The sequence below is a fragment of the Globicephala melas genome, chromosome 11 (assembly GCF_963455315.2).
Source record: "Globicephala melas chromosome 11, mGloMel1.2, whole genome shotgun sequence".
Lineage (NCBI taxonomy): Eukaryota > Metazoa > Chordata > Mammalia > Artiodactyla > Delphinidae > Globicephala > Globicephala melas.
This window is the reverse complement of record NC_083324.2, coordinates 43,690,244-43,711,858: the sequence shown is the minus strand read 5'-3', so window position 1 is coordinate 43,711,858 and position 21,615 is coordinate 43,690,244. Positions and strand designations below refer to the sequence as shown.

Here is a 21,615-nt window from a genome sequence, read left to right as displayed (position 1 = left end):
TCCATGTCTTGCTGTCCTATGGGAATACGGTCTGGGGGTTGGGTGGGTAGAGAAGTCAGGAATTCTTGGTCCAGAAATGTTGCCTGAAGAGGATCTCAGAGGGTCTCCTAGTGTTGTTCTCCCAGCCAGCCCCATCTGAAATGCCCCACCAACCTAAGTGTTAGCTTGTTTGTTATGAATGTTTAGCAAACGTTATTGTGCCAGGCACATTAATGGTAGTGTAGACAGAGGTAAACTGAGGACGGAGATGACTGGATTTATCCCATGATCTGTGTTTTTGCAGGGGATTTTGATGCCCACTCAAGCTTGAGTATTACTGCATTAGCCTATCAGGCAGAGGAGGCTCTTGGCTTTTTCTCCTTCTCCTCCTTCTCCTTCTACTTCTTCTCCTTCTCCTTCTCCTTCTTCTTCTTCTTCTCCTTTTCCTTCTCCTTCTCCTTCTTCTTCTTCTTCTCCTTTTCCTTCTCCTTCTCTTTCTCCTTCTTCTTCTTCTTCGTCTTCTTCCTTCTCCTCCTCCTCCTTCTACTTCTTCTCCTTCTCCTTCTCCTTCTTCTTCTTCTTCTCCTTTTCCTTCTCCTTCTCCTTCTTCTTCTTCTTCTCCTTTTCCTTCTCCTTCTCTTTCTCCTTCTTCTTCTTCTTCGTCTTCTTCCTCCTCCTCCTCCTCTTCCTCCCCCTCCTCCCCTTCTTCCCCTTCTTTCCCTTCTTCTTCTCCTCCTTCTTCCTCTTCTTCTTTTTTTAAACTATAGTTGACTTGCAATATTGTGTTACTTTCAGGTGTACAGCTTCAGATTCTTTTCCATTATAGGTTATTACAAGATATTGAATATAGTTCCCTGTATTATACAGTAAATTCTTGTTCTTTATCGATTTTATATATAGTGGTGTGTATCTGTTAATCCCAAACTCCTAATTTATCCCTCCCCACTTTCCCCTTCAGGAACCATAAATTTGTTTTCTATGTCTGTGAGTCTGTTTCTGTTTTTTAAGTAAGTTAATTTGTATCATTGTTTTAGGTTCCATATATAAGTAATACCTTATGATATTTGTCTTTCTGACTTCACTTAGTATGATAATCTCTAGGTCTGTCCGTGTTGCTGCTCTTGGCTTCTATTCATATTTTTACTCCCTCATTCATTTCAGCTTAGTGGTTGGTTCTTAGTCCCATTTGGGGATGGCAGGGGCCAGTGTCTGGGCAGACCAGCCTCAGAGGACCAACAACTGCCTCTGAGCCTGTGCAAGACTCTGGGAGAGTCGCTGCCTTGCTTGCCACTCAGCTATGTGGTCCCTGCAGAGGTGGGCAGGGGCTTTTCCACTGATGTCCAGGCTTCCCTCCAGGGTCTCACCCAGGGTTCTCAAACTTGGCACCACTGACATTTTGAGTTGGATAACTCTTTTGCTGTGGGGGGCTGTCCTGCTCACTGTAGAATGTTTAACAGCATCCCTGGCCGCTATCCACTATATGCATGCCCTGCCCCCACCAAGTTGCAACAATGTCCCCTGAGGCACAAAATCACACTGCCCCTCCTCCCTGCTTTGAGAACTGCTAGTGTTACCTGAGTGACCACTTAGTGGAGGTGGCCCTGGGAAATTCTGTTCTCAGTAGAACAAGCAATGGAGAGGCGAGTGGTGTAACCGGAATGAACATGGGGTGTGGGGTAACCATGGCTTTGAATCTTGGCCCCTCCAATGACTACCGCTTCTTCACTCCCACTCTTCTCTAACCAAAAACAAAAACAAACAAAATAAAAACACACACACCCACAGACATTATTTCCGTAAATGACTTTTACTTCTTTATCATTTGTCTTGACAGTAATTCTTGGCAATGTGCATATAACATGAAGGCAAGCATACTTTCAGAAGTCATCAAAGATATGGTCCTATTGGCCTCATTTTCTCAAACCATTAAAATATTTTCATTTATAAAAATTAATCTAAATATAAATATTGACACTGAAGATCAAAGTCACTTGATGACAAAATAATTCATCTGGAACTATAACATATGCTTATGGATTTTAATAGTAAATTAAATCTTTGCACTTATTTGGCACAAGGAAACCTTTATAAAAATTCAAATGCCATAGAGCAGGCTTCTTCTTCTTTTTGTTTTTTTGCAAGGCTTACACAGTACACATTTTTGTCAAAGAAAACTGAGTATTTTAACACTGTAACACAACAATAGTTGCTTTTCATGCCTCTTAAAGAAAACGCTCTATTTGGAACTCAGATCTTTTTGTTGTGTTTTTAAATTTTGTATTTGTTTGCTTTTAGTAACACCAACAGAACAAAAAGCCAAAGATTTACTTTATTTCAAAGGAGTCATTTCTGTTGGATAACACATACACAGCATCAGCAAGGAGTATTACCAGAAGATAGGTAGACCCCCATCAGGAATGGATCATAACACACATTTCAGCCGCAAGTCAGGTCTGGAAATGTGCACAGCAGCAAAAGATAGTAGAAGTGGAAAACAACACAGAATGAGGCTTTGTCAGGCATTCGAGTTATAATTAGCTTAAAGGTCTGACTTTGGCAAATTAATCACTCTGGCCCTCAGTCTCCAAATCTGAAAAGTGGGGATACCTACTGAATAGGGTTGCTATTAGGATTAAAATGAGAATAACATTGCCTCCTTCAGAGCAGTCACTTAATATACGTCAGTCATGCTATTCCCTTGCCTCCCATGTTTTGCCTTCTTCCTCAGATTCAGAATTTATCAGGAGCAAATTTTTTAAAAGTTGCTAATGCTTAATTAATTGAGTGAAATTCCAGTTCCATTTGCTTTTATAAATACACTGTAAATAGTCATGCATGTGCTACCACACACGTGGAGTTAGTGTCAGCTCTTGCGTCTGTTGAATTCAATTTGTCCTTGCTTTATTCAGACATGCAAGTTTTCTCAGGTCTTAACCATTTTTATCTTTAAGGTCATTTTACTACTTCTGCTGAATATTTATTGGGAAATAAATTTTGGAGGACGGCGTTTCCTTGTGTGGCTATATCCTGCAATAATCCAGTTACCTAAACCTCATTTAGATGCAGTCAGTGCTAAACCACACCTTATTGATTCTAGACAGAGTGCTAAAGTTAAGCCAGTGGTGGGCTTTTGCAAGCCTCTCCCCCCTTCAGAGCGAGGAAACTCTCAGCGAGTCCAAGGAAGAACCCTGAATTCTCGATGAGACATTGTTTCAGATAGATGTGGGCCAGCATGGGTGAGTCAGAGCTTTCGGTCCTGTGGCTTGTGACTGCAAAGCAATGGGAGGAACTGGTGGTGTGGTGGGCTAGGAGCCAGCAGGAAGGAGGTGGCTGGAGGGACACCTTGAGAGTTGAGGGCTCCCCAAGTTAGACAGCCCCTAGTGCTCACTACAGGGGTTTTCACTTTTCTCCTTAGCATTTGTAGGACAAAGATGCTTGTGAGAGATTAATAAGAACTGATGAGTTAAATGTTAATACCCTTCACTCCACTATCCCCCGACCCCAACAATATATTTTGGGATAAATTGTTGACATGTAATACTAGTTGATTCAAAGGGATTAAAAAAGGAAAAAAAAAAAGGTCTTAAAGACAACACGCAGTAGCAAAGCAAACAGGGAAAAGATGCATCTTTTGAACTGGAGCTCTACTGTTGGAAGCCAGCGTCTTGGTTTTCTGTCTTGGATTCTCCTGGGAGCCTAAGGCAGAGAGTAGGCAAGACCTTGATGCTGAAGTCTGGGTCTGCTTTCTGGCTGAGGCATCAGGACAGCCCTGTGCAGGGGTGCACTGTGGCCTCCCCACGCCCTCTCCTCAGGTGGAAATCCGTACAGTATTCGATGGCTGTTGGGTCAAGGCACTGTCGTGTACGGCCGGAGGCAGTGGGTCACTGGCAGTGGAGTTCCATGGTGCTAATACCTCACAGCAGACTCCAGGGTGGGCTCCTGAGGGGAGAAAATGAGCAGATGCAATCAGCCACTTGGTGAAAGTGAGGAGAGGCCATTAACAACAACGTCTGCTGCTTTTTTTATGTTGTAAAAGGTATTCATGCCCATTGACCGGTGAAATATTTCACAGTATTCAAAAAGTGATGCATTTCTTACATGTACTTCTTAATCCATCTGAAATTCATTTTGGTGTATGGAATAAGGCAAATTGATTCCCTTCCCACTGCATCCCGTTGGCTAATTTCCCAAGCAGAGTTTTTAAAAAAAATAATCTATACCTCCTCTACTGGTTCCTAATGCTTAAAAAGTCATATAACACATTTTCATATGTGCCTGTATCTATTTCTGAGCTTTCTATTCCATTTCATTAATCATCAGTTTCTGTACAACTTTTAATTGGTTTTAAAATCTGGCAGGAAAATCACTTTAATTTTGCAGCTCTTGTCTATTCTTTCTGATTTATTCTTACATGAACTTTAGTTCCAAGAAAATCCCACTGAGAATTTTATGAGAATTGCATTAAACTATAAATTAATTTGGAAAGAAATGAACTGTTGGTCGGATTTATTAATCAGTTTCTCAATATTAAAGGTATTGGTGGATTCCTGTAAAATTTACCTGGTAATTTATTATTTAATGTACTGCTGCATTGAGTTTGCTGATTTTTATTTAGCATGCCTCATCTCTCTGAAGAAGTACTATTGGTTTGTGGTTTGTATGCGTCTGTTTGTGCCTGTGTGTGTAAGATGTGTACATACTTACCAGCCCTGTCAGCCCTTTAGCTGTTGGGGTTTTAACAGTTTTACAACTTGAATCTTTTAGTTTTGAAATTTTTTAATCCTCTGGAATATTTCATATTGCATGAGAATTAGCTCATAAAAATTAATCAGCAAAACCTTTTGGCCAGAGCAGCTTTTTTGAAGTTTTAATAAATTTTAAAATTTTATTTAAGTCAGTTTTTACTGATATTCTGATTTATTCTGATTTTAATAGAACTAAGACTTTAAAATTTATTAGCATAGATTTACATCACATTGTATATTTAAATAAAAAATTCACATCTCTTATTTTTTTATTTCTTGGGTTTTTTTTCTTGAATTGGCTAACAAAAATTTCTCTATTTTTCCAAAGAATAAGCTCTTGGATTTATGATCATTTCTATAGCTTTTTGGTTTTAATTGGTTTATGCATTTATCTTTGATGTCTGAAATTCAAAGTCTAGTTCACTTGTTTTGCTTCTTCCTTCTTTAATAATGAAGAAAAGATTTAATACTGTGAATTTGACTCAGTGTGGTTCGGTATGTATCCCATTTGTTTTGATATATGTAATGTCTTCATTTTGTAATGCTCTGTGGATTAGCTTTTTTCTTTAATCCAATAGTTACTTGGAAATATGTATGAGATGTGCACGTTGTGTGTGTGTATGTGTATACTTGTGTATGTGGGTGCACATGCTTTAAAACTTCTGAGTAGGGTTTCTGACTATTTTAACTTTTGTTCTAATTTTCTAGATTTGCTTTATCCAATATGGTAGACACTAGCCACAAGTGGCTGTTTACATTTAGATTAATTTTTTAAAAATTTATTTATATTTTATTTTTGGCTGCATTGGGTCTTCGTTCCTGCGTGCAGGCTTTCTCTAGTTGTGGCGAGCAGGGGCTACTCTTTGTTGGGATGCACAGCCTTCTTATTGCGGTGGCTTCTCTTATTGTGGAGCACGGGCTCTAGGCACGTGGGCTTCAGTAGTTGTGGTACACGGCTCAGTAGTTGTGGCTCGTGGGCTCTAGAGCGCAGGCTCAGTAGTTGTGGCTCACAGGCTTAGCTGCTCCGCAGCATGTGGGATCTTCCCAGACTCGGGCTCGAACCCGTGTCCCCTGCATTGGCAGGCAGATTCTTAACCACTGCGCTACCAGGGAAGCCCTAGATTAATTAAAATTAAATAAAATTTAAAAATCAGTTCCTCCAAGGCAGTAGCCACATTTCAAAAGCTCAGTAGCCACTTCTGGCTGGTGGCTACCATATTGGGCACTGCAGATATAGAACATTTCCATTATTTCATAAGGTGGATTCTTTACCAGTGGACCATCAGGGAAGTCCCTCTTAATTAAAGCTTAATAATTACACTATTCAAATTATCTAATTTGTATTTATTTCTGGTGTACTGGGCTTCCAAGGGCTGATAAGGGAATTTTAAAGTCATCAGCCATGGCACATTAGATTGCATTGCTCTATTGTTTTGCCGATTCAAGAAAGTCTCATGATTTACTTTATTTTATCAGTATCTAAAACATCCTCCCTCCCTGTTTCTACTGTGTGCTTCTTGCCTTGAATTCTACTTTGTTTGAAAGTAGTATTCTTGCCTTTTCTTTTTTGTTTGCATTTATTTAGCATAGAATGTTGTCTATTCTTTCATTTTTAACCTCTCAGTGTTATTTAAAGTTAATTTATTTAAGAAATAATTTATTGAGGTGAAATTTACAAAACATAAAATTAACCATTTAAAAATGAACAATTCAGTGGCATTTAGTACATTCACAATGTTGCGCAACCACCACCTCTATCAAGTTTCAAAACATACCATCACTCTAAAGTAAAACCTCTTACCCATTAAGCATTTCTTCCTATTCTCCCTCCCCAGAGTCCCTGGCAACCACTGATCTATGTTCTACATCTACGGAAGGTAATTTATTTATTATTTTATTTTATTTTTTAAGAGAGGGGTATCTGGAGCTTTATCCTTTAAAATTTTTTTATTTTTAAAATTTTTGTTGACGTATAGTTGATTTACAATGTTGTGTTAGTTTCAGGTGTACAGCAAAGTGATTCAGATACATACACACACACACACACACATACACACACACACACACACACATATATTCTTTTTCAGATTCTTTTCCCTTATAGGTTGTTAACAAAATATTGAGTATATTTCCCTGTGCTATATAGTAGGTCTTTGTTGGTTATCTATTTTATATATATTAATTAATCCCAAACTCCTAATTTATCCCTCCCCCCCACCCTCCACTTTCCCTTAAGGTAATTTATTTTTAACTATCTTATTTATAACAGACTCCTTCCCTGGCCCTAGTGGTCTGCCTTTTCAGTGTGATAATGCTTCTTTTTAGCTCTTTGAAGTAACAGCCAGGAGCCAGGTAATTGGACTTTGAAAGGTCAGGCGTAACGGCTGGCCAATGAAGCAAAGGCAGTGGGCAGCACTGTTGCCATATGGTACCTAAGAGATGCAGTAACTTGTAATTCAAAAGGGCATGCCCACCATTATGCCATTATCTGGTGCTTCTGTGCTCGTGACACAGGGACATGAGGGGGAGGAATGGGAAGGGAGTGACAGGTGATGCATAAAAGGCAACAGAATAAGTTTTGCCTTTCGTTGCTTCAATCTTGTCACCCAGCCATTGTTTGCCCCCTCTGCATAACTGGTATCACTGAGGCAGTTTAGCTGGGTCTTCACCTCCCATATAAGCAGCATCAAGCATTTGCAAAATTCTGAAGCATATGTTGGTGTTAGGGTAATAATCCCTTAGCCCTCTTATATGATCTCCAGGTTTATGCAAATTATCCACTGTCCCTTCCTTTGCCGCATTTTTGGGCAGCTGCTGACATTTTTTCTGAAACACAAGTAATTAATGGCTTAGAAGAAATTTAAGGAAGAGTGAATATGAATCAAAAACAGAATAAAAACTCTTATACCTCAATCAGACCTTATATTTCTGTCTACATATTTTTATTTCTCTTATATTAAATCTGGTTCATACAAGGAGCTGGAGATATAATTGACAGGATGTATCCACATACCCAAGAGGTTAGCAATATAAGGACCCCCACCACCCAACCAACAGGCCATGAGACCATGCAGGAAGGATGCTTCTTGGGGCTCTGACTGGGGACCTACAGAAAGAAGGGCTACAGAATGGAGGTGCCATCAACAGTGACAGTAATTGTCATTAAGATAGAGATGACTTACTATCAAATCCTTGGTAGTGCTTTTCCTTTCTTTAGTCCTGTTTGTCGAGGAGTCTTGGAGAATGAAGTTGCGGTTAAATGTTTTAATGGTGGTCGCTGAAGATGCCTCAATTTTTTCAGCTAAAAGGAAACACATAGGAATAAGTATTATCCAGAAGCTGGACTGATGGTTAAGGAAGAAAGACCAGGTGTCCAGATTACCCAGATTTTTGTTCTAGACTGGCATCTCATTCTGGTCCATAGGTCTGACTGTGGAAACTTTTTGTTCTGTTTATTTATTTATTTATTTATTTATTGGTGGACCAAATAAATCAAGGCATCATTGGTGGCTTTCTAGGCACAGGTAGCTTGGAGATAATCCAATACAGTCTACAAACTCTTATTTGCAATTCTGAAATATAAAAGGCTCTAAAAACAGCAAATCTTTACAACTTTGGAGTCAAAATTGCCTGATGGCAAAACCTGACTTAAACTAATAAGTGGCCATTTCAAGTCCTTGTCCCTCTCATGGAGCATGAACGTTGTCACGCTTTGCTGCAGGGATATTAATGTGTTTATCAGACACTACTCCAGACACCATGGGAGCGGGCTGTCATGAAATACACAGTACATGTACCATATTACCTTTCTAAAGTCCAAATAATTCTGAAACATATATTGACCCAAGAGTTTCAAGTAAGGGATCGTGGATCTGTAATATATTTTAACTGTTTAGGGCTCTGGGGAATACAAAGTAGGCACTGAGTAAACATTTGTTGAACAATGAATGGTGGAACCAGGACTCAAACATATATCTTCTGACTTTCTACTCGTCTAATTTGCAGGTCTAAATTTCTAGTTTGGCATCATCATTCTGTGGCTTCTGAATCTAGGGAAATTGTTGAAAATGTCCAGTAGATAAGGGTGATAGGACTGGCATTGCTGGAATTCCTCTAGGTTGAGCTGTTTGTTAGATGCTTTTGGTGTCCTTCCCACATCTCCCTGACAGTCACCATTCCAGCCCACTGTGACAGCATCCTACTACAGGCATCACCAGTCTCTCTTGGCCCATGAATGATGGGGTGGGTCCGAAGTACCAGGGAGTTAATGCCCCCACCAGAAATAACCTTCAAGCAAAGACGAGAGTTGAAATATCTCATCTTCCTATTCTTTGAGATGAAAACTCTGAGGTGCGGTTGATACCGTCTCCCAGAAGTCCTGAGCAGGGGTTAGCCTCATTTGCCCAAAGCAGCAAACTACTAATTAAAGTACATTATATTGGCTTAATTTCCTTCCCTGAATCTTTTTTTTCTTCCCTTATCAGTGTTTCTTGGAATTACCTCCCAAATCACATCTTTGTCCCAGGGTCTGCCTCTTGGAGGAATTCAAGTCAAGATAGACTCTCCACAAGGGCAATTCTGGGTGAGAACACCCCATTAGATCTGGTCCTCAAACTCAGATCTCTGAGTTACTCTGAGTGAGTGAGTCAGGCTTAATGCTTTGGTGGCTCTGTGGTTTGATTTAAGCATACCTTTCACCGGTGGAGCAGGGAGTTTCCTCCTCTGCTGCCTTGATGTGTCTATGGTTTGTACCTATAAACAGAACACAGGAATCAGTACACCTTCGCAAAGCTGGAGATGTTTTATCTTCTACATTTTCCAGGTCGTGCAATATTCCAGCAGAGGGAGTGAGGGACAAACGCACCTGGTTCCTTTGCTTCTGATCTCGTTTTCTTGTGAGGCGCCCACAGGGTGCTATGTTTAATCCTGCAATGGTCAGGGCTGAAATCCGGCTCTCAATATCAGAAATCTTAATGCAACAGAAAGGCAGAATCAGTAGGGAGAAAGCCCAGGAGGGGAAGAATCTTTGTTAAAAGTATTATGACTCTATAAAGAACAAATCTGCTTTGATATATGCTCATTCATTCATTCACTCATTCAGCTTCCACCAAGCACTTCTCTATTTAGTACTGTAGTGAGAAAATAAACCACAGGCCTTTCTTTGTAAATTTAATTTTCCAGTTGTTAGCTCTAGAGTATGTCACCCCTGTCAGAGGTCCCCTAGGGATAAACGGAAGCCCAGGGCACGATGGGCATGATGGCCCGGGGCCATCTGGCTCAGCATAGGGGTGGGGGTGGGGGTGAGGGAAGGCTTCCCAGGGAGACAACACGATGTGAGCTTTGAAAAGCAAGTATGATTTATAGGTCCTGCTTCCTTCTTCCGTGACTCCCTGAATCCAAAACCACAGCACCAGGTCTTAGGAGGGAAGCCCAGCAGCCCCTGGTTCAAGTCCATTTCCTCTATTAAGAGGCCAAGTGGCCTTGAGAAACTCCCTCCTCTCTCTGGGCATCAGTTTCCTTTACTATAACATCAGTAGGTCAGAAGGAACTCATATTTTTTTCCAACAATGTCTTAACGTAGATATAGAGAACAAGAGCCCACTCAGCACCCAGAAAGAACCCCGGTCCATCCATGTCCCCAGGGGTGAAGACAACACGGTCCCTCCTCTTAGGAAAGGGCATTACTATGTGCCGTTGCCATGCTGAGTGCTTTAAACACATGAACTCACTCATGCTTCATTCATAATCCTGTGACATGGGTACCATTCTCTTGGTTTTACAGATGAGGAAACTGTGGCTTAGAGGGATGAGTGACACACCCAACATCTCACAGCAGAGCTCAGCATTAATGCTACTGCTCATGATCTTGCCACGTTGCCCCCTTCTCAGAGGCCTTGCCAAGACCTGGCATGGGGGACACTGGAGGAGGCTGGCAGAGTCGAGGGAGGAGGCTGGGATCACAGCCATCCTGCTGAGATGGCACAGCCTGAGTGTTGCTGGGGAATCAGACAGGAAACCTGAAAGTGGGCCCTGCTGCCAATGTGTGTGCCTCCGCCCTGACGTCTCCATTGCCTCCCCTGTCCCTAAGCTATTTTGTGCTGCACAAGACGAATTCTGATTCTGCTGCCGTTTACTGAGGGCTTCTTTGGACAAAGCCCTTTGGGATAGCTGCTATAGGAAGTGCAGAGAGAAGGTCTGAAAGGTCAGCAAATATGGGAGATGCTTCCCCTATCCCGGAGGAGCGGCAATCTTACTCAGATAAGGAGGAGGAGGCAGATAAAGGCCAAGACTGTGGCAGCTGGTGAAAGAATCCAAGCTGCCCAGCAGCCAGCCCCCAGAAGGGGCCACTGTGCAGCCCCTGTCCCTTCCTAGCCCCCAGATGCCTTCCTATTCTCATTCCTCAAATTTCACACTGAGAACGGCGTTCCTTTGGTTTATAGACCAGTAAATTGCATAAACTTTTATCAGTCATTTGCAACTGATGTGGGTTAGATGCCCACATTCTTTCCTGGAAGCAGTTTTGATGGAGGGCTTTGCTCAGAGGGCCCTGGGAGACAGGTCAGTGGGAGAGCAAGTTGCTGACCTCCTGATTTGCTGACTGCCAGGCTCTAGAATAAGAAGGGTTAATTTTTCCAGTTTTAGTCCACAGGGCAAAGGATGCAGAAAGAGGAAAGGAGACTGCTGAGGGCTGATATTGCCTACATTTTGTTTATCTGTCTCTCTATCTATCCATCCATCCATCTATCACGTTGTATCTGTGTTCCATTAATTCCTAAGACTGCATATCCAGTGACCCTTACACTGTGTTCCCTTAATTCCTAAGACTGCATATCCAGTGACCCTTACACTTGCTAGAAGGGGATGACCAATTCTGCTCTGGGTTTCCTGGGAGCCAAAGCAAAAAGATCATTTTACGACTCTGTGTCCACAAGATAAAGACCAAGTACTCAGAAGAATAGCTTTTCTTGATATTTAGAGTTAAGAGAGACCTTCCCCAGGAATGCCCACAGAGATGACCCTTCAGGACGCAGTGGACAGCATCCTTAGCACGCTGCCCGTGCATCATCCTGCAGTTGGCTTCAGCACCAGGCAATCCTGTCAGATTAGGTCAGATTCTAGGGTTGCTTTCACCTTGGAGTCCCAAAGGTTAACTCCAAGGTGAAAGCAACCCTAGAATCTGACCTAATCTAAGAACTCAATTCAGCACATCTACCCTCCAGTGGGACCCTCCTACCATCCTGCAGGATACCCTCTGTGACATCTTCTGTGAGACTCTGCTTTGGACAAGAACAGATAACAAGGAATTAATCTTCCTTCTGTGGCAGCAACTGTAGGACAAGGAGAGTCTCCACGCTAATAAAGGTTCCCACATTGAAAAGAGCCATAAAGATGATGGCAAGGTTGACAACCTCCCATGCAAAGTAAGGACTCTTATGCAAGTGGATATATACCTGAGGGCAGGACAAGCACATTTTTCAGGAAACCACACAGCACAGACTGGTGAAGAATTTGGGCTCTGAGGCCAGAAAGACTTAGGTTTAAAATCCTGGCTTCATCACTTTTTAGCTATTTGACTTCAGTTTAACCATTCTGAGCCTCCTTTTCTCCAGATATAAAAAGGGAAGAATAACAATAGCCACCTCATGGGGATGCTGAAAGGATTAAATACAATAATGAGTTCAAGGGTTAAGCCCAACTCCTGGCCCACAGTAAGACTCACTGAATATTAGGTATTATTAATGACATTATTATAATATTTAACAACGAATGAAAAATTAATAGGCACATTCAAACACATGGAAAATGGACATTTTGGACTCCAGGATTTTCTGCCATAAAACATGACTCCAATAATTTAAGCCTAGAAAAATTTGGAAACATGAATAACTAATTATCCAATAAAACCCTCCCAAACACCCATAAACAATATTACTTCCTGCTAAACCATTCAAGAAGTATTTGCTGCAAAATATACCCCCAGAAAACAAATGATTTGATTCTATTTCATATAACATTAACTATAAATTGATTAAATGTTGAGTGGCATTTGTGGGAAATGATTTTTTTTTTTTTTTTTTTGGTTGCGGTACGTGGGCCTCTCACTGTTGTGGCCTCTCCCGTTGGCTCCGGACGCGCAGGCTCAGCGGCCATGGCTCACGGGCCCAGCCGCTCCGCGGCATGTGGGATCTTCCCGGACTGGGACACGAACCCGCATCCCCTGCATCGGCAGGTGGACTCTCAACCACTGCGCCACCAGGGAAGCCCGGAAATGATTTTTGAGGAGAGTTGCTCTTCAGCCATGCTTGCTGGTAATAAACAGTCAACAGGGCCATCTGTGATGAGACCATTCCTGGGCCATTCCTAGCATAGAACTGGTTCCCTCCCATTCTCAAGAGTGCTGAATGATATGAGCAGCTGTTGTGATTTTTGATTCTTTAAGATAAAAATATTTATTTAAAAAATAATTATCAGACTTCCCTGGTGGTGCAGTGGTTAGGAATCTGCCTGCCAATGCAGGGGACCCAGGTTCAAGCCCTGGTCCGGGAAGATCCCACATGCCGCGGAGCAACTAAGCCTGTGTGCCACAACTACTGAGCCTGTGCTCTAGAGCCCACGAGCCACAACTACTGAGCCTGTGCACCACAACTACTGAAGCCCACGTGCCTAGAGCCCATACTCGTGACAAGAGAAGCCACCTCAATGAGAAGCCCACGTACCGCAACGAAGAGTAGCCCCTCGCTGCAACTAGAGGAAGCCCGCGCCTAGCAACAAAGGCCCAATAAATAAATAAACTTATAAAAAAAATTATCTCCCAAAACTGTCATCTTCTCTATCCAGAGATGGTTTCAATTGATCCCCGTTCTCCAGAGGATGCAGTTTTAAGATGCAGGGTCTACAGAAATAGCAGTGAACCAGGGGTCTACAGTGAGCTTATGCTGCAGAGACCAGCATTTCTCATGGGTCCCTGAGTATGTATATGTCCATGGACCCCAGTTTGAGAATCAGTTACTTAGTCCACAGTCCATTTTGATCCAGAGTCAGAGGCCAAGAGAATATCCATGAAAACTGCAAACAAGCATCTTCAGAAAGTTATAGATAATATAGTAATTAGTTCTAAAACAGCCATATCTAAATCATGAAAAATATTGGTCTGAGAAATCTACACTTCGTTTTTCATTTATTTATTCATCTCATTTTTATTGAGGCCCAAACCTGTGTGAGGTGTTATGCTAGGCACTGGAGTTATTGTGTTAAGCTAGATAGCTAGAGTCCTGTCCTCAAGGAACTTTTAGTCTATCGTGGGGAAACCTGGCATTAAATAGGTAATCAACAGTGTGATGGGACTTCCCTGGTGGCGCAGGGGGTAAGACTCCGCGCTCCCAATGCAGGGGGCTGGGGTTCGATCCCTGGTCGGGGAACTAGATCCCACATGCATGCCGCAACTGAGAGTTCGCATGCCATAACTGAGGAGCCCACCTGCGGCAAGTAAGACGTAGCACAACCAAATAAATATTTTTTTAAAAAAACAGTGTGATAAAGGTTAGGGAAGGGTGGTCTTGGGATGGAATGGGAACCTCTATAGCAAGGGTCAGGGAATTTGTCAAAGAGGAAAATGGCATAGGTTTTAAAGAGATATATTATGAAGGTCATAATTTGGGGAGAGGAAGCCTGCACTTTAAAAAAGGAGGCTTTGGTGGAATCCACCTGGAAGGACCATGCCCACGAAAAGTCTGCTGGAGGTAGCAGGAACTGATAGATATAAAGGCTTTGAAATGATTCTTTTGTAAGATGGGGTGCCCTCTCCTTTTGCCTGGTAGTTCTCCATCTAGGCAGAGAGGAGAGTTCTTACCTGGATCTCAGCATGGTGGACCCGGGCTGCTGCCGTGGCTACTTGGTCCTCCAGATCTGCCAGTTCAGTCTCATCAGTGCCACTGTGGATGCAGCGGGCAGCATCCTCTAGCTCACTCAGCTGGCCTTCAAGTCCATACACGGTACCTGCCGCCAGGTACACCTATAGAGGAGGCATGGCCTTTGAGCTCAGGTCTGTGGACCCAGGACTGGTGGGGCCCCTTCAGGGGATGCCATAATTCAGGGGAGTGAAAGAGAACTAGACTCAACATTGGGAGAAAGAGACAGGGAGCCCCCCATTTATAAACATTCTTCACACTTAAGTGGTGGTAGCATAAGGTCTTGCCACCCCCTCACTGTCAACCACACCTCCTCTTCCCCCAACCTTTCCTGCAAAAAAAAAGTAGTATGTAAATTTTAAAAATATGATAAAATAGTACAAGAATACATGACATCAGCTACATAAATTGTGAATTTGTCCAGGGACTATAACAACCACAATTATCAAGATAGAGAATACAGAGAGAAAAACTCATGATGTAGTTTTGCCAATAAAAATTTTGGTTGGCATTAGTAATTTGGAAAAATTCAGAAAACATGAAAGAGGTGAAATTAATTTAAAACGATTACAAATTTTGCATGAATTATCTCTGATTAAGTACCGTGAAGTTGCTTGAATCAGGTTAAGGGAATGAAAATGAACCTGAAGTGTGTAGTAGGAAAATACCTTATTTTTTAGAAAATAGTGTGATGTTGAGAAGCATATAAAATCTATGATCAATTAAGACAGTTTTTTGAGAGCTCCTGAAGATTAAAGAGAAAATAAGATAAAGGAAGTAATTTGAGGGAAAATTAAAGGAAGTTACTTTGGCTTACGAGTTTATAAGGTGATTCTCATAAAAGTGGGCAAACAGAAAGTAAAATCGTTGGAATAATTCAGGCTGAGGACAGGGTGAGTGAAACAAATGCTCCTTCAGCCTAATTAATAACATGATGAAACAGTGGACAACACAAGGAACTAAATGTATCTAGAGAAGGTAATTACTTAAACAGGTTCATGAGGTTTAATCAATGTATATAAAGCTCTAAACATGTAATCACAGCCATTTAGAGTTGACTTGAATGATGTGCACGGTCACTCCTTTAACAGTTCCTTTAACTTGAGTTAAAAATATAACAGAGTTAGGCAAGCCAAGAGCAGTGCACACAGATGATGCATGGTCATTTGCACTGAGCAATGCTGAGTGTTGGTGAGGAGGGCAAAGAATCCTGAGATGCTCCAACTCTGTCAATTCCTTGGCATGATTCATGCATCTGCATGAAAACTGGCAATTTTACCAAACATTTCAGAGTGGAGCAAAGGCAGGTGCAGGTTTGATGAGAGCAAATTTGACTGTGCATCACCAGGCACAATTAGCTGTGGGAGCTTCCAGCAGTGACTGACATAGCGGACATCAAGTTGGGTGATTCATCGGTCATACAGGGGTCATGAGTCAAATGTCTGCTGGTAACTAACTGCCTTATTTCACTTTGCCCTTAGCTTTATATTTCTTTGTCATATGCAAGTATTAGAGAACTTTTGTTTCTAAAAGATCTTCACAGTTTAATATAGCCATTTATTCCTTATCTGCAAAACAAGAAACACTTTATTGTTTGTCACATGAAGGAAATGATGAATATTTCAAAGCCATTTGAGTGGAGAAATCATTAAAAATTTGTCTCCCAAAAGTTGTGAGGTTGAAAAACTTATCTTCAGAGGGGAAGAAAAATTGAAGAGAGAGAGAGAGAGAGAGGAAAATAGAATAAGAGGAGAAGAGGAGGAGGAGGTGGGAAAGGAAAGGGAGGAGGTGGGAAAGGAAAAGGAGGAGGGGGAGGAGGAGGAAGAGGAGAGGAGAGGAGAGAGGAGGAAGAGATCAGAGCGATGGCCACCACAGTCTGAGTTTGGGTATTACACTTTTGGTACTCACACCAAAAAAAGGGGAATTCATTTTGATAAGATAATTAAAAACATAAACTTATAGCTTTGCACAATGAAACTAAATTTGGAATTTAAATGAAATGAATGACTTAAGTGTGGCAATGGTTAAACATGATCTGACATATCTTTGGTCTCAGGACCTTGATATTTCCAGAAACATGCAACACTCAGCATCGTCATACCCTATGGTTGTATCAACTTAATAGCACCTTGTTTTTTGTCACCGGCATGGTCATCCACTAACGTTCCTTACTTTCTCTGCCAAGACAAAGCAATATGAAATCGCTCCAAGTTCTCAGCAAGGCCAGAATGTTCATCTTTTACTTTGTGTTCCCTAAAAGCCTGCTTTCCTGGCACTAGGGGGATAGGGAGGTTCAGTGGTTTGGCACTGACACCTGCTCAACAGGAACTTACAAGCAAGGTCATGGCACCTAAAGGATTAGAGGATGATGACAATGGTGATGGTGGTGATGATGATCATGACAGGTATTTACTGAGCCAGAGGGCTGGTGCCAGATTTCATGCCTTTATCCACCCTGCCCTACGATGCTGTGATACTTAATCTCGACTGGAATATTTCGACGATTTATATTTCAAACGTTGGCATAAAGGTACTAGAGTTACTGTGGTTATAGATGGCCATAATATTGGCTCTGTGGCTGGGCTGAAATAACACAAGTTAACATGCCATATAATGAAATTGTTATTCTAGTCTTAAAAATAACCCATTTGAAAAACATAACCTGGAGATGCTTGCTTAATTAAGGTCCACTTTTGGCGAGAGGTATGGTTACCATGTCTGAGTAATCTACGTCCTCTCCAAACTCTAGTCACTGATGCCTGTGACCCCATTGACTGGCTCCTGGTTCAACAAGCCTTTCTCAAAGTGGTTCAAGGGATGAGAATAGGTGTTTCAAAGGAAGGACTTTATGGTCAAAGCCCCTAGAATAAAGAACATTAAACAGATTTCTTTATTGCAGGACTTCTCAGGGTCTTTAATGTGCTAAGATGTATTTCAATTTTCCTAGAAAGAGTATATGGGTTTCTCAAGCTTATTTGTTCTTAGAGCATCTTGTTGGACTTGGCGTCCATGACATATACTTTAGGGGACTAAGGTTAGACAGTAACAGATAGTATTTCTTTTCTTGTTCTCTGAGAGCAGAAAGCCATGACCACTTCTAGAAGTTCTGCCTCTCCTGTGCTATGGGGGTTGTACAAGGGCTTTGAGAAGGAAGATCAACGTCTCCTGGCTGATCTTGGATTCTGGGCCAGAGCTAGGTCCCCCCTTGGCCACCCCACTGTGCCTGCTGCCACTGGTTGTATACTACAACATATTTGGGGTTGCCGGAGTTATGAGGCAGAAGAAAAAGGGAAGTTGAGACTAGTCCTCCACTGGCTCTGTGGCTGGGAATTATGGGGTACCCCAGGTGGTCTCTGTCATTTAGGAAAGATAAGAATGAGGAAGGTCCTTAGATGGCGGTGGGAGGGTGAGGGAGCCGACTCACCCCTCCCACTCACAACCCTGCATAAATCCACAAGGTGGCCCTGGTGGGACCCTACCATTCACACCACAGGTCTGAAAATGGTCATACTTGTTGTTCTCTGTTGATCCCTAGATCCATTTTCCATTCTGTTCTGCTCTCCTCTGTTCTCTGTGACGCTAACCTATACAAACTTTACCACCAAGCCTCCCTTGCTGGTTGGGATGGGTTTGGCCAATGGGAAGCACCAGCAGGAGATCAAAGGCAGGAGGAGAAAGAAGTAAGAGCCTTTTTTCCCCTGCTTTTTCCCTTCCTGGATTCCACGGTACAGCTCCCACTAGGGGTCGCTCTTCCAGGTTCCAGTTCTCCCTGGGCTATACTGCCTGCGGGTGGTGACCACTTCCTCCTACTGCTACTCTGTGGGCACCACAGCACCCCTTATCCTTGCCCACACCTGAGTCAATACTCCCTGAAACTTTCCTCTCCCAGACAGACCCCTAACAGGTACAGTAGAACCCTGTGCTTCAGAGCTCCCCAGGCATTCAGTCCGAGAAACTGAGTCCCCACTGTGCATTCAGGGGAGGCTGGCATTGGTCAGAGGTTTCTCCCACCTTTAGGGGAGACAGAGCTGATTTCACAGCCAGGCAGCAGGTGAGAAGTGTCAAGGCTAAGAGACTAAGGAAATTCTAAAATCCCCATGCCCTACCCTAATTAAGTGGATTAACAAGGCAGTTATGAAAACAGGAGGTTAGACATATGAATGTGATATTTTTTGTTTTATCTTATGTAGCTCTGAAATCTTCATAAGACTTCTTAAAGATGAATATTCTCTTGCAAATGAGGATGTTCTCTTTTATCTCAGCGGCTTGGTCTGCAGAAACCAGTGTTCAGAGGGCAGACTAAGTGTTGCCATTTCTATTTCTGCCATTCCCTGGGCTCCTCAGCACAAAGGAGAAAGGCAGAGGAGCAGGCGCGCTCTTCAGAACATAGACAAAAGCCCTGGTTTAATTAAATCAGCTGCACCCAGAGGCCAGTTTAAGAATCAGCCCTGCCCTTCTCCTGCTGCTCAGCTGAATTCCATCCTGGAAACAGCAGAGCAAGCAACCTGCCCATGGCTCTGTGATCTGGTGAACTAAAGAGATTAAAAAAAAAAAGTCATCCCTTCTGTGACTCAAAGACCCACAGAATTCAAAGGAACAAAGATGGAATCTCTTCGGAGGTGAAATTTGAAAAGCTGGTTGGGGTAGGGAAGGAGGTGGAAGTAGGCAGTTAACACTATGAGAACAGGAGAGGCATCTTAGAGGGGCTGGACAGGGAGCAGGAAGTTGTAATCCCCAGCTTTTCCACTGCTGGTGTTTCTGACGTCTTGAATCAGTGGCTAAGTAGATGTGTTTCGCACTCAAAGTGTTAATGAACGCAGAAAAAGAAACATGATGTACAATAAAAGGATCTTACAAAATGAAAACTCTGCCAAGGCCATTGTATTTTTCAATAAACTCCTTAGAGGGGAAAAAAAGGCATGCTGTCTTTGCTTTCAGTGTGCTGACCTTTGTCATTTAAATCTAGATTATTTCATGCATTGTAAGTTTTTTTGATAGCATACTTCGTAAAAAGAAAAAAATGCCTCCCTTTCCTGGTGAACCATATCTTTATTTTAGTCTTTTCAATTCTGTGTGTGCAGGATTAGGGCCATTTTAGGACTATCAGCACCTGAAAGAATTGTATTATAGGCATTTTTAAAGAACAGAGACCTGCACATTAGAAGTAAAACATTTCTTTTAAAAAAAGGATTTTATTCATCTGATGTAGTCATATATCAGATAAACATTCCTTGCACACCTCCTCTGTGTCAGGCTCAGGGCCAAGGGCTAGGGCTATAGACAGGAAAGGCAGCCGGTCCTGTTCTATAGGAATTTATCTATCCGGTTTCCAACTTGGGCAAGACCGTGCCCTACTCTTCCCCCATGCTCCCGCTAATATTTGGCAATGTCTTGAGACATTTTAGATTGTCAAATCTAGGAGGGTGCAGCTTCTAGCATCTAGTGGGTAGAGACCAGGGATGCTGCTAAACATCCTACAACGTACAGGACAGGCCCTGCAACAAAGAATTATCTAACCCAAAATGTCAATGGCGCTGATCTAATAGGAGGTATATGAGTGAACAGAAAGGGCAACAAAGTGAGGCAGACATATGCTTAGGTTTTATGGGAATCCAAAGGGAGAGAGTCTTCTACTTTCAAAGTGAAACTAATATTGGCATTTTTTTTTTTTTAACCTTGAGTCATTTTGATTTGTTTTTGTTTCAACTTCTGGCAAAAAATCTCTCTGATAACATTTCCCGGTTTCTGAGAACACCATTCATTAGACCATCTCCAAATTAGGGTTGATTCTACTGGGTCTGGAAAGATGGAATCACCTGACTGGATTTGACATCGGGACTATGCCAACTGGTGATGGTAACGATGGCCTGAGTGGCTAATGTCCAGATTTCTCTGTGTCACCCCTGGTTTGCATTGTTCGAAAATTCTCATCGGACCTTTACCGAAGTCTTAAAAATGATTGTAGGTGTTTATATGTAAGAATCTATTACATTCTTTCTTTCCTCACCAGTTGGAAGGACAGAAAAACCATTACGAGCAGACATATCTGTGAAGCAGGGCAGAGCAATTCTGTAGTAACCTAAGTTCTGTTGGCAACCACTGTTTTTCTCTGTAGTGGCACTGGCAATGCTCCACCTGGATCCCCACAGATCCCTTATATAGTTTCTGCATACTCCCCTCCCCGCTCCCAAGCTGCAGTGTGCCTTTGTTTCCAACAGCTCAGATCTATGCAAAAACGGCATTTGAGCTACTGTAGACACTTTGCCTGCATTCAGAGAGACTGAGGTGCCCACTGGCTGTAGGAAGGGCCAGTTCCTTTGCCTTAGGTCAGGACAACTCTGAGATGCAAATTATACCACGGAGTTGCCTGCAGGATCGGGCTGAAGCTACTTTTTGTCTAAGATCATAGCTTTGCTTGACTTCCTCCCTCTCCCCACTCCCTGACCAGTCTCCCCTGGGAGCATTTCCCTAATAAATCACTTGCACAGAAATCTTCATCTTGGGGTCTGCTTCTGGGACACCCAGTCTAAGACCCTTCTGAGAATATATTTGCTGTGGTGGTAGTATATTTGTGTCCTTGCCCTCTTTGTGAAGAGTTACAACATCATCAGCTTCTCCTTTGGACATGTGTGCCCTAGACAGAGCACATCCACACTGTCTTACATTTTCTTCCAGGGAAGTCAGCTGCTCATCCAGTCTCACTTGGTCTGTTCCAAGAGGAAACGTCCCTTTCTCTCTGTCAGGAGGGACAGGTGGGAACTCCCAGGGCCCTGTAGACTCTGCTATCAACTCCTCCGTGGCGTTGATGACTTTCAGGACTTCTGTGGAGATGTTGCAGAGAGAAACAGCAGAATACTTCTGTTTGGTCCAATAACAGAAGGGGACAGAAGACAAGAACAACATTAACAATGACATGGAAGTTCTACATTATCATGGTGCTCATCATGAGATCGATTCTGTTTCATAACACACACAAACATCAA

General features: G+C 42.4%; 1 protein-coding gene across 3 annotated transcripts in view; it reads right to left on the bottom strand.

The window, feature by feature from the left end:
- Nucleotides 1-1,767: 1,767 nt before the first annotated feature.
- Nucleotides 1,768-21,615, bottom strand: part of MYRIP (myosin VIIA and Rab interacting protein) — a 221,827-nt gene continuing 201,979 nt past the window's right edge. For all 3 annotated transcript variants that reach the window (XM_060309021.2, XM_030846205.3, XM_060309020.2), the window contains exons 12-17: nucleotides 21,296-21,490; nucleotides 14,575-14,736; nucleotides 9,589-9,693; nucleotides 9,416-9,476; nucleotides 7,907-8,025; nucleotides 1,768-3,918 (exon numbers count right to left, since the gene is read on the bottom strand). In XM_060309021.2, the coding sequence (XP_060165004.1) occupies nucleotides 3,886-3,918; nucleotides 7,907-8,025; nucleotides 9,416-9,476; nucleotides 9,589-9,693; nucleotides 14,575-14,736; nucleotides 21,296-21,490 (675 nt within the window). In that variant the 3' untranslated portion in view covers nucleotides 1,768-3,885. The remainder of the gene's footprint in view (nucleotides 3,919-7,906; nucleotides 8,026-9,415; nucleotides 9,477-9,588; nucleotides 9,694-14,574; nucleotides 14,737-21,295; nucleotides 21,491-21,615) is intronic.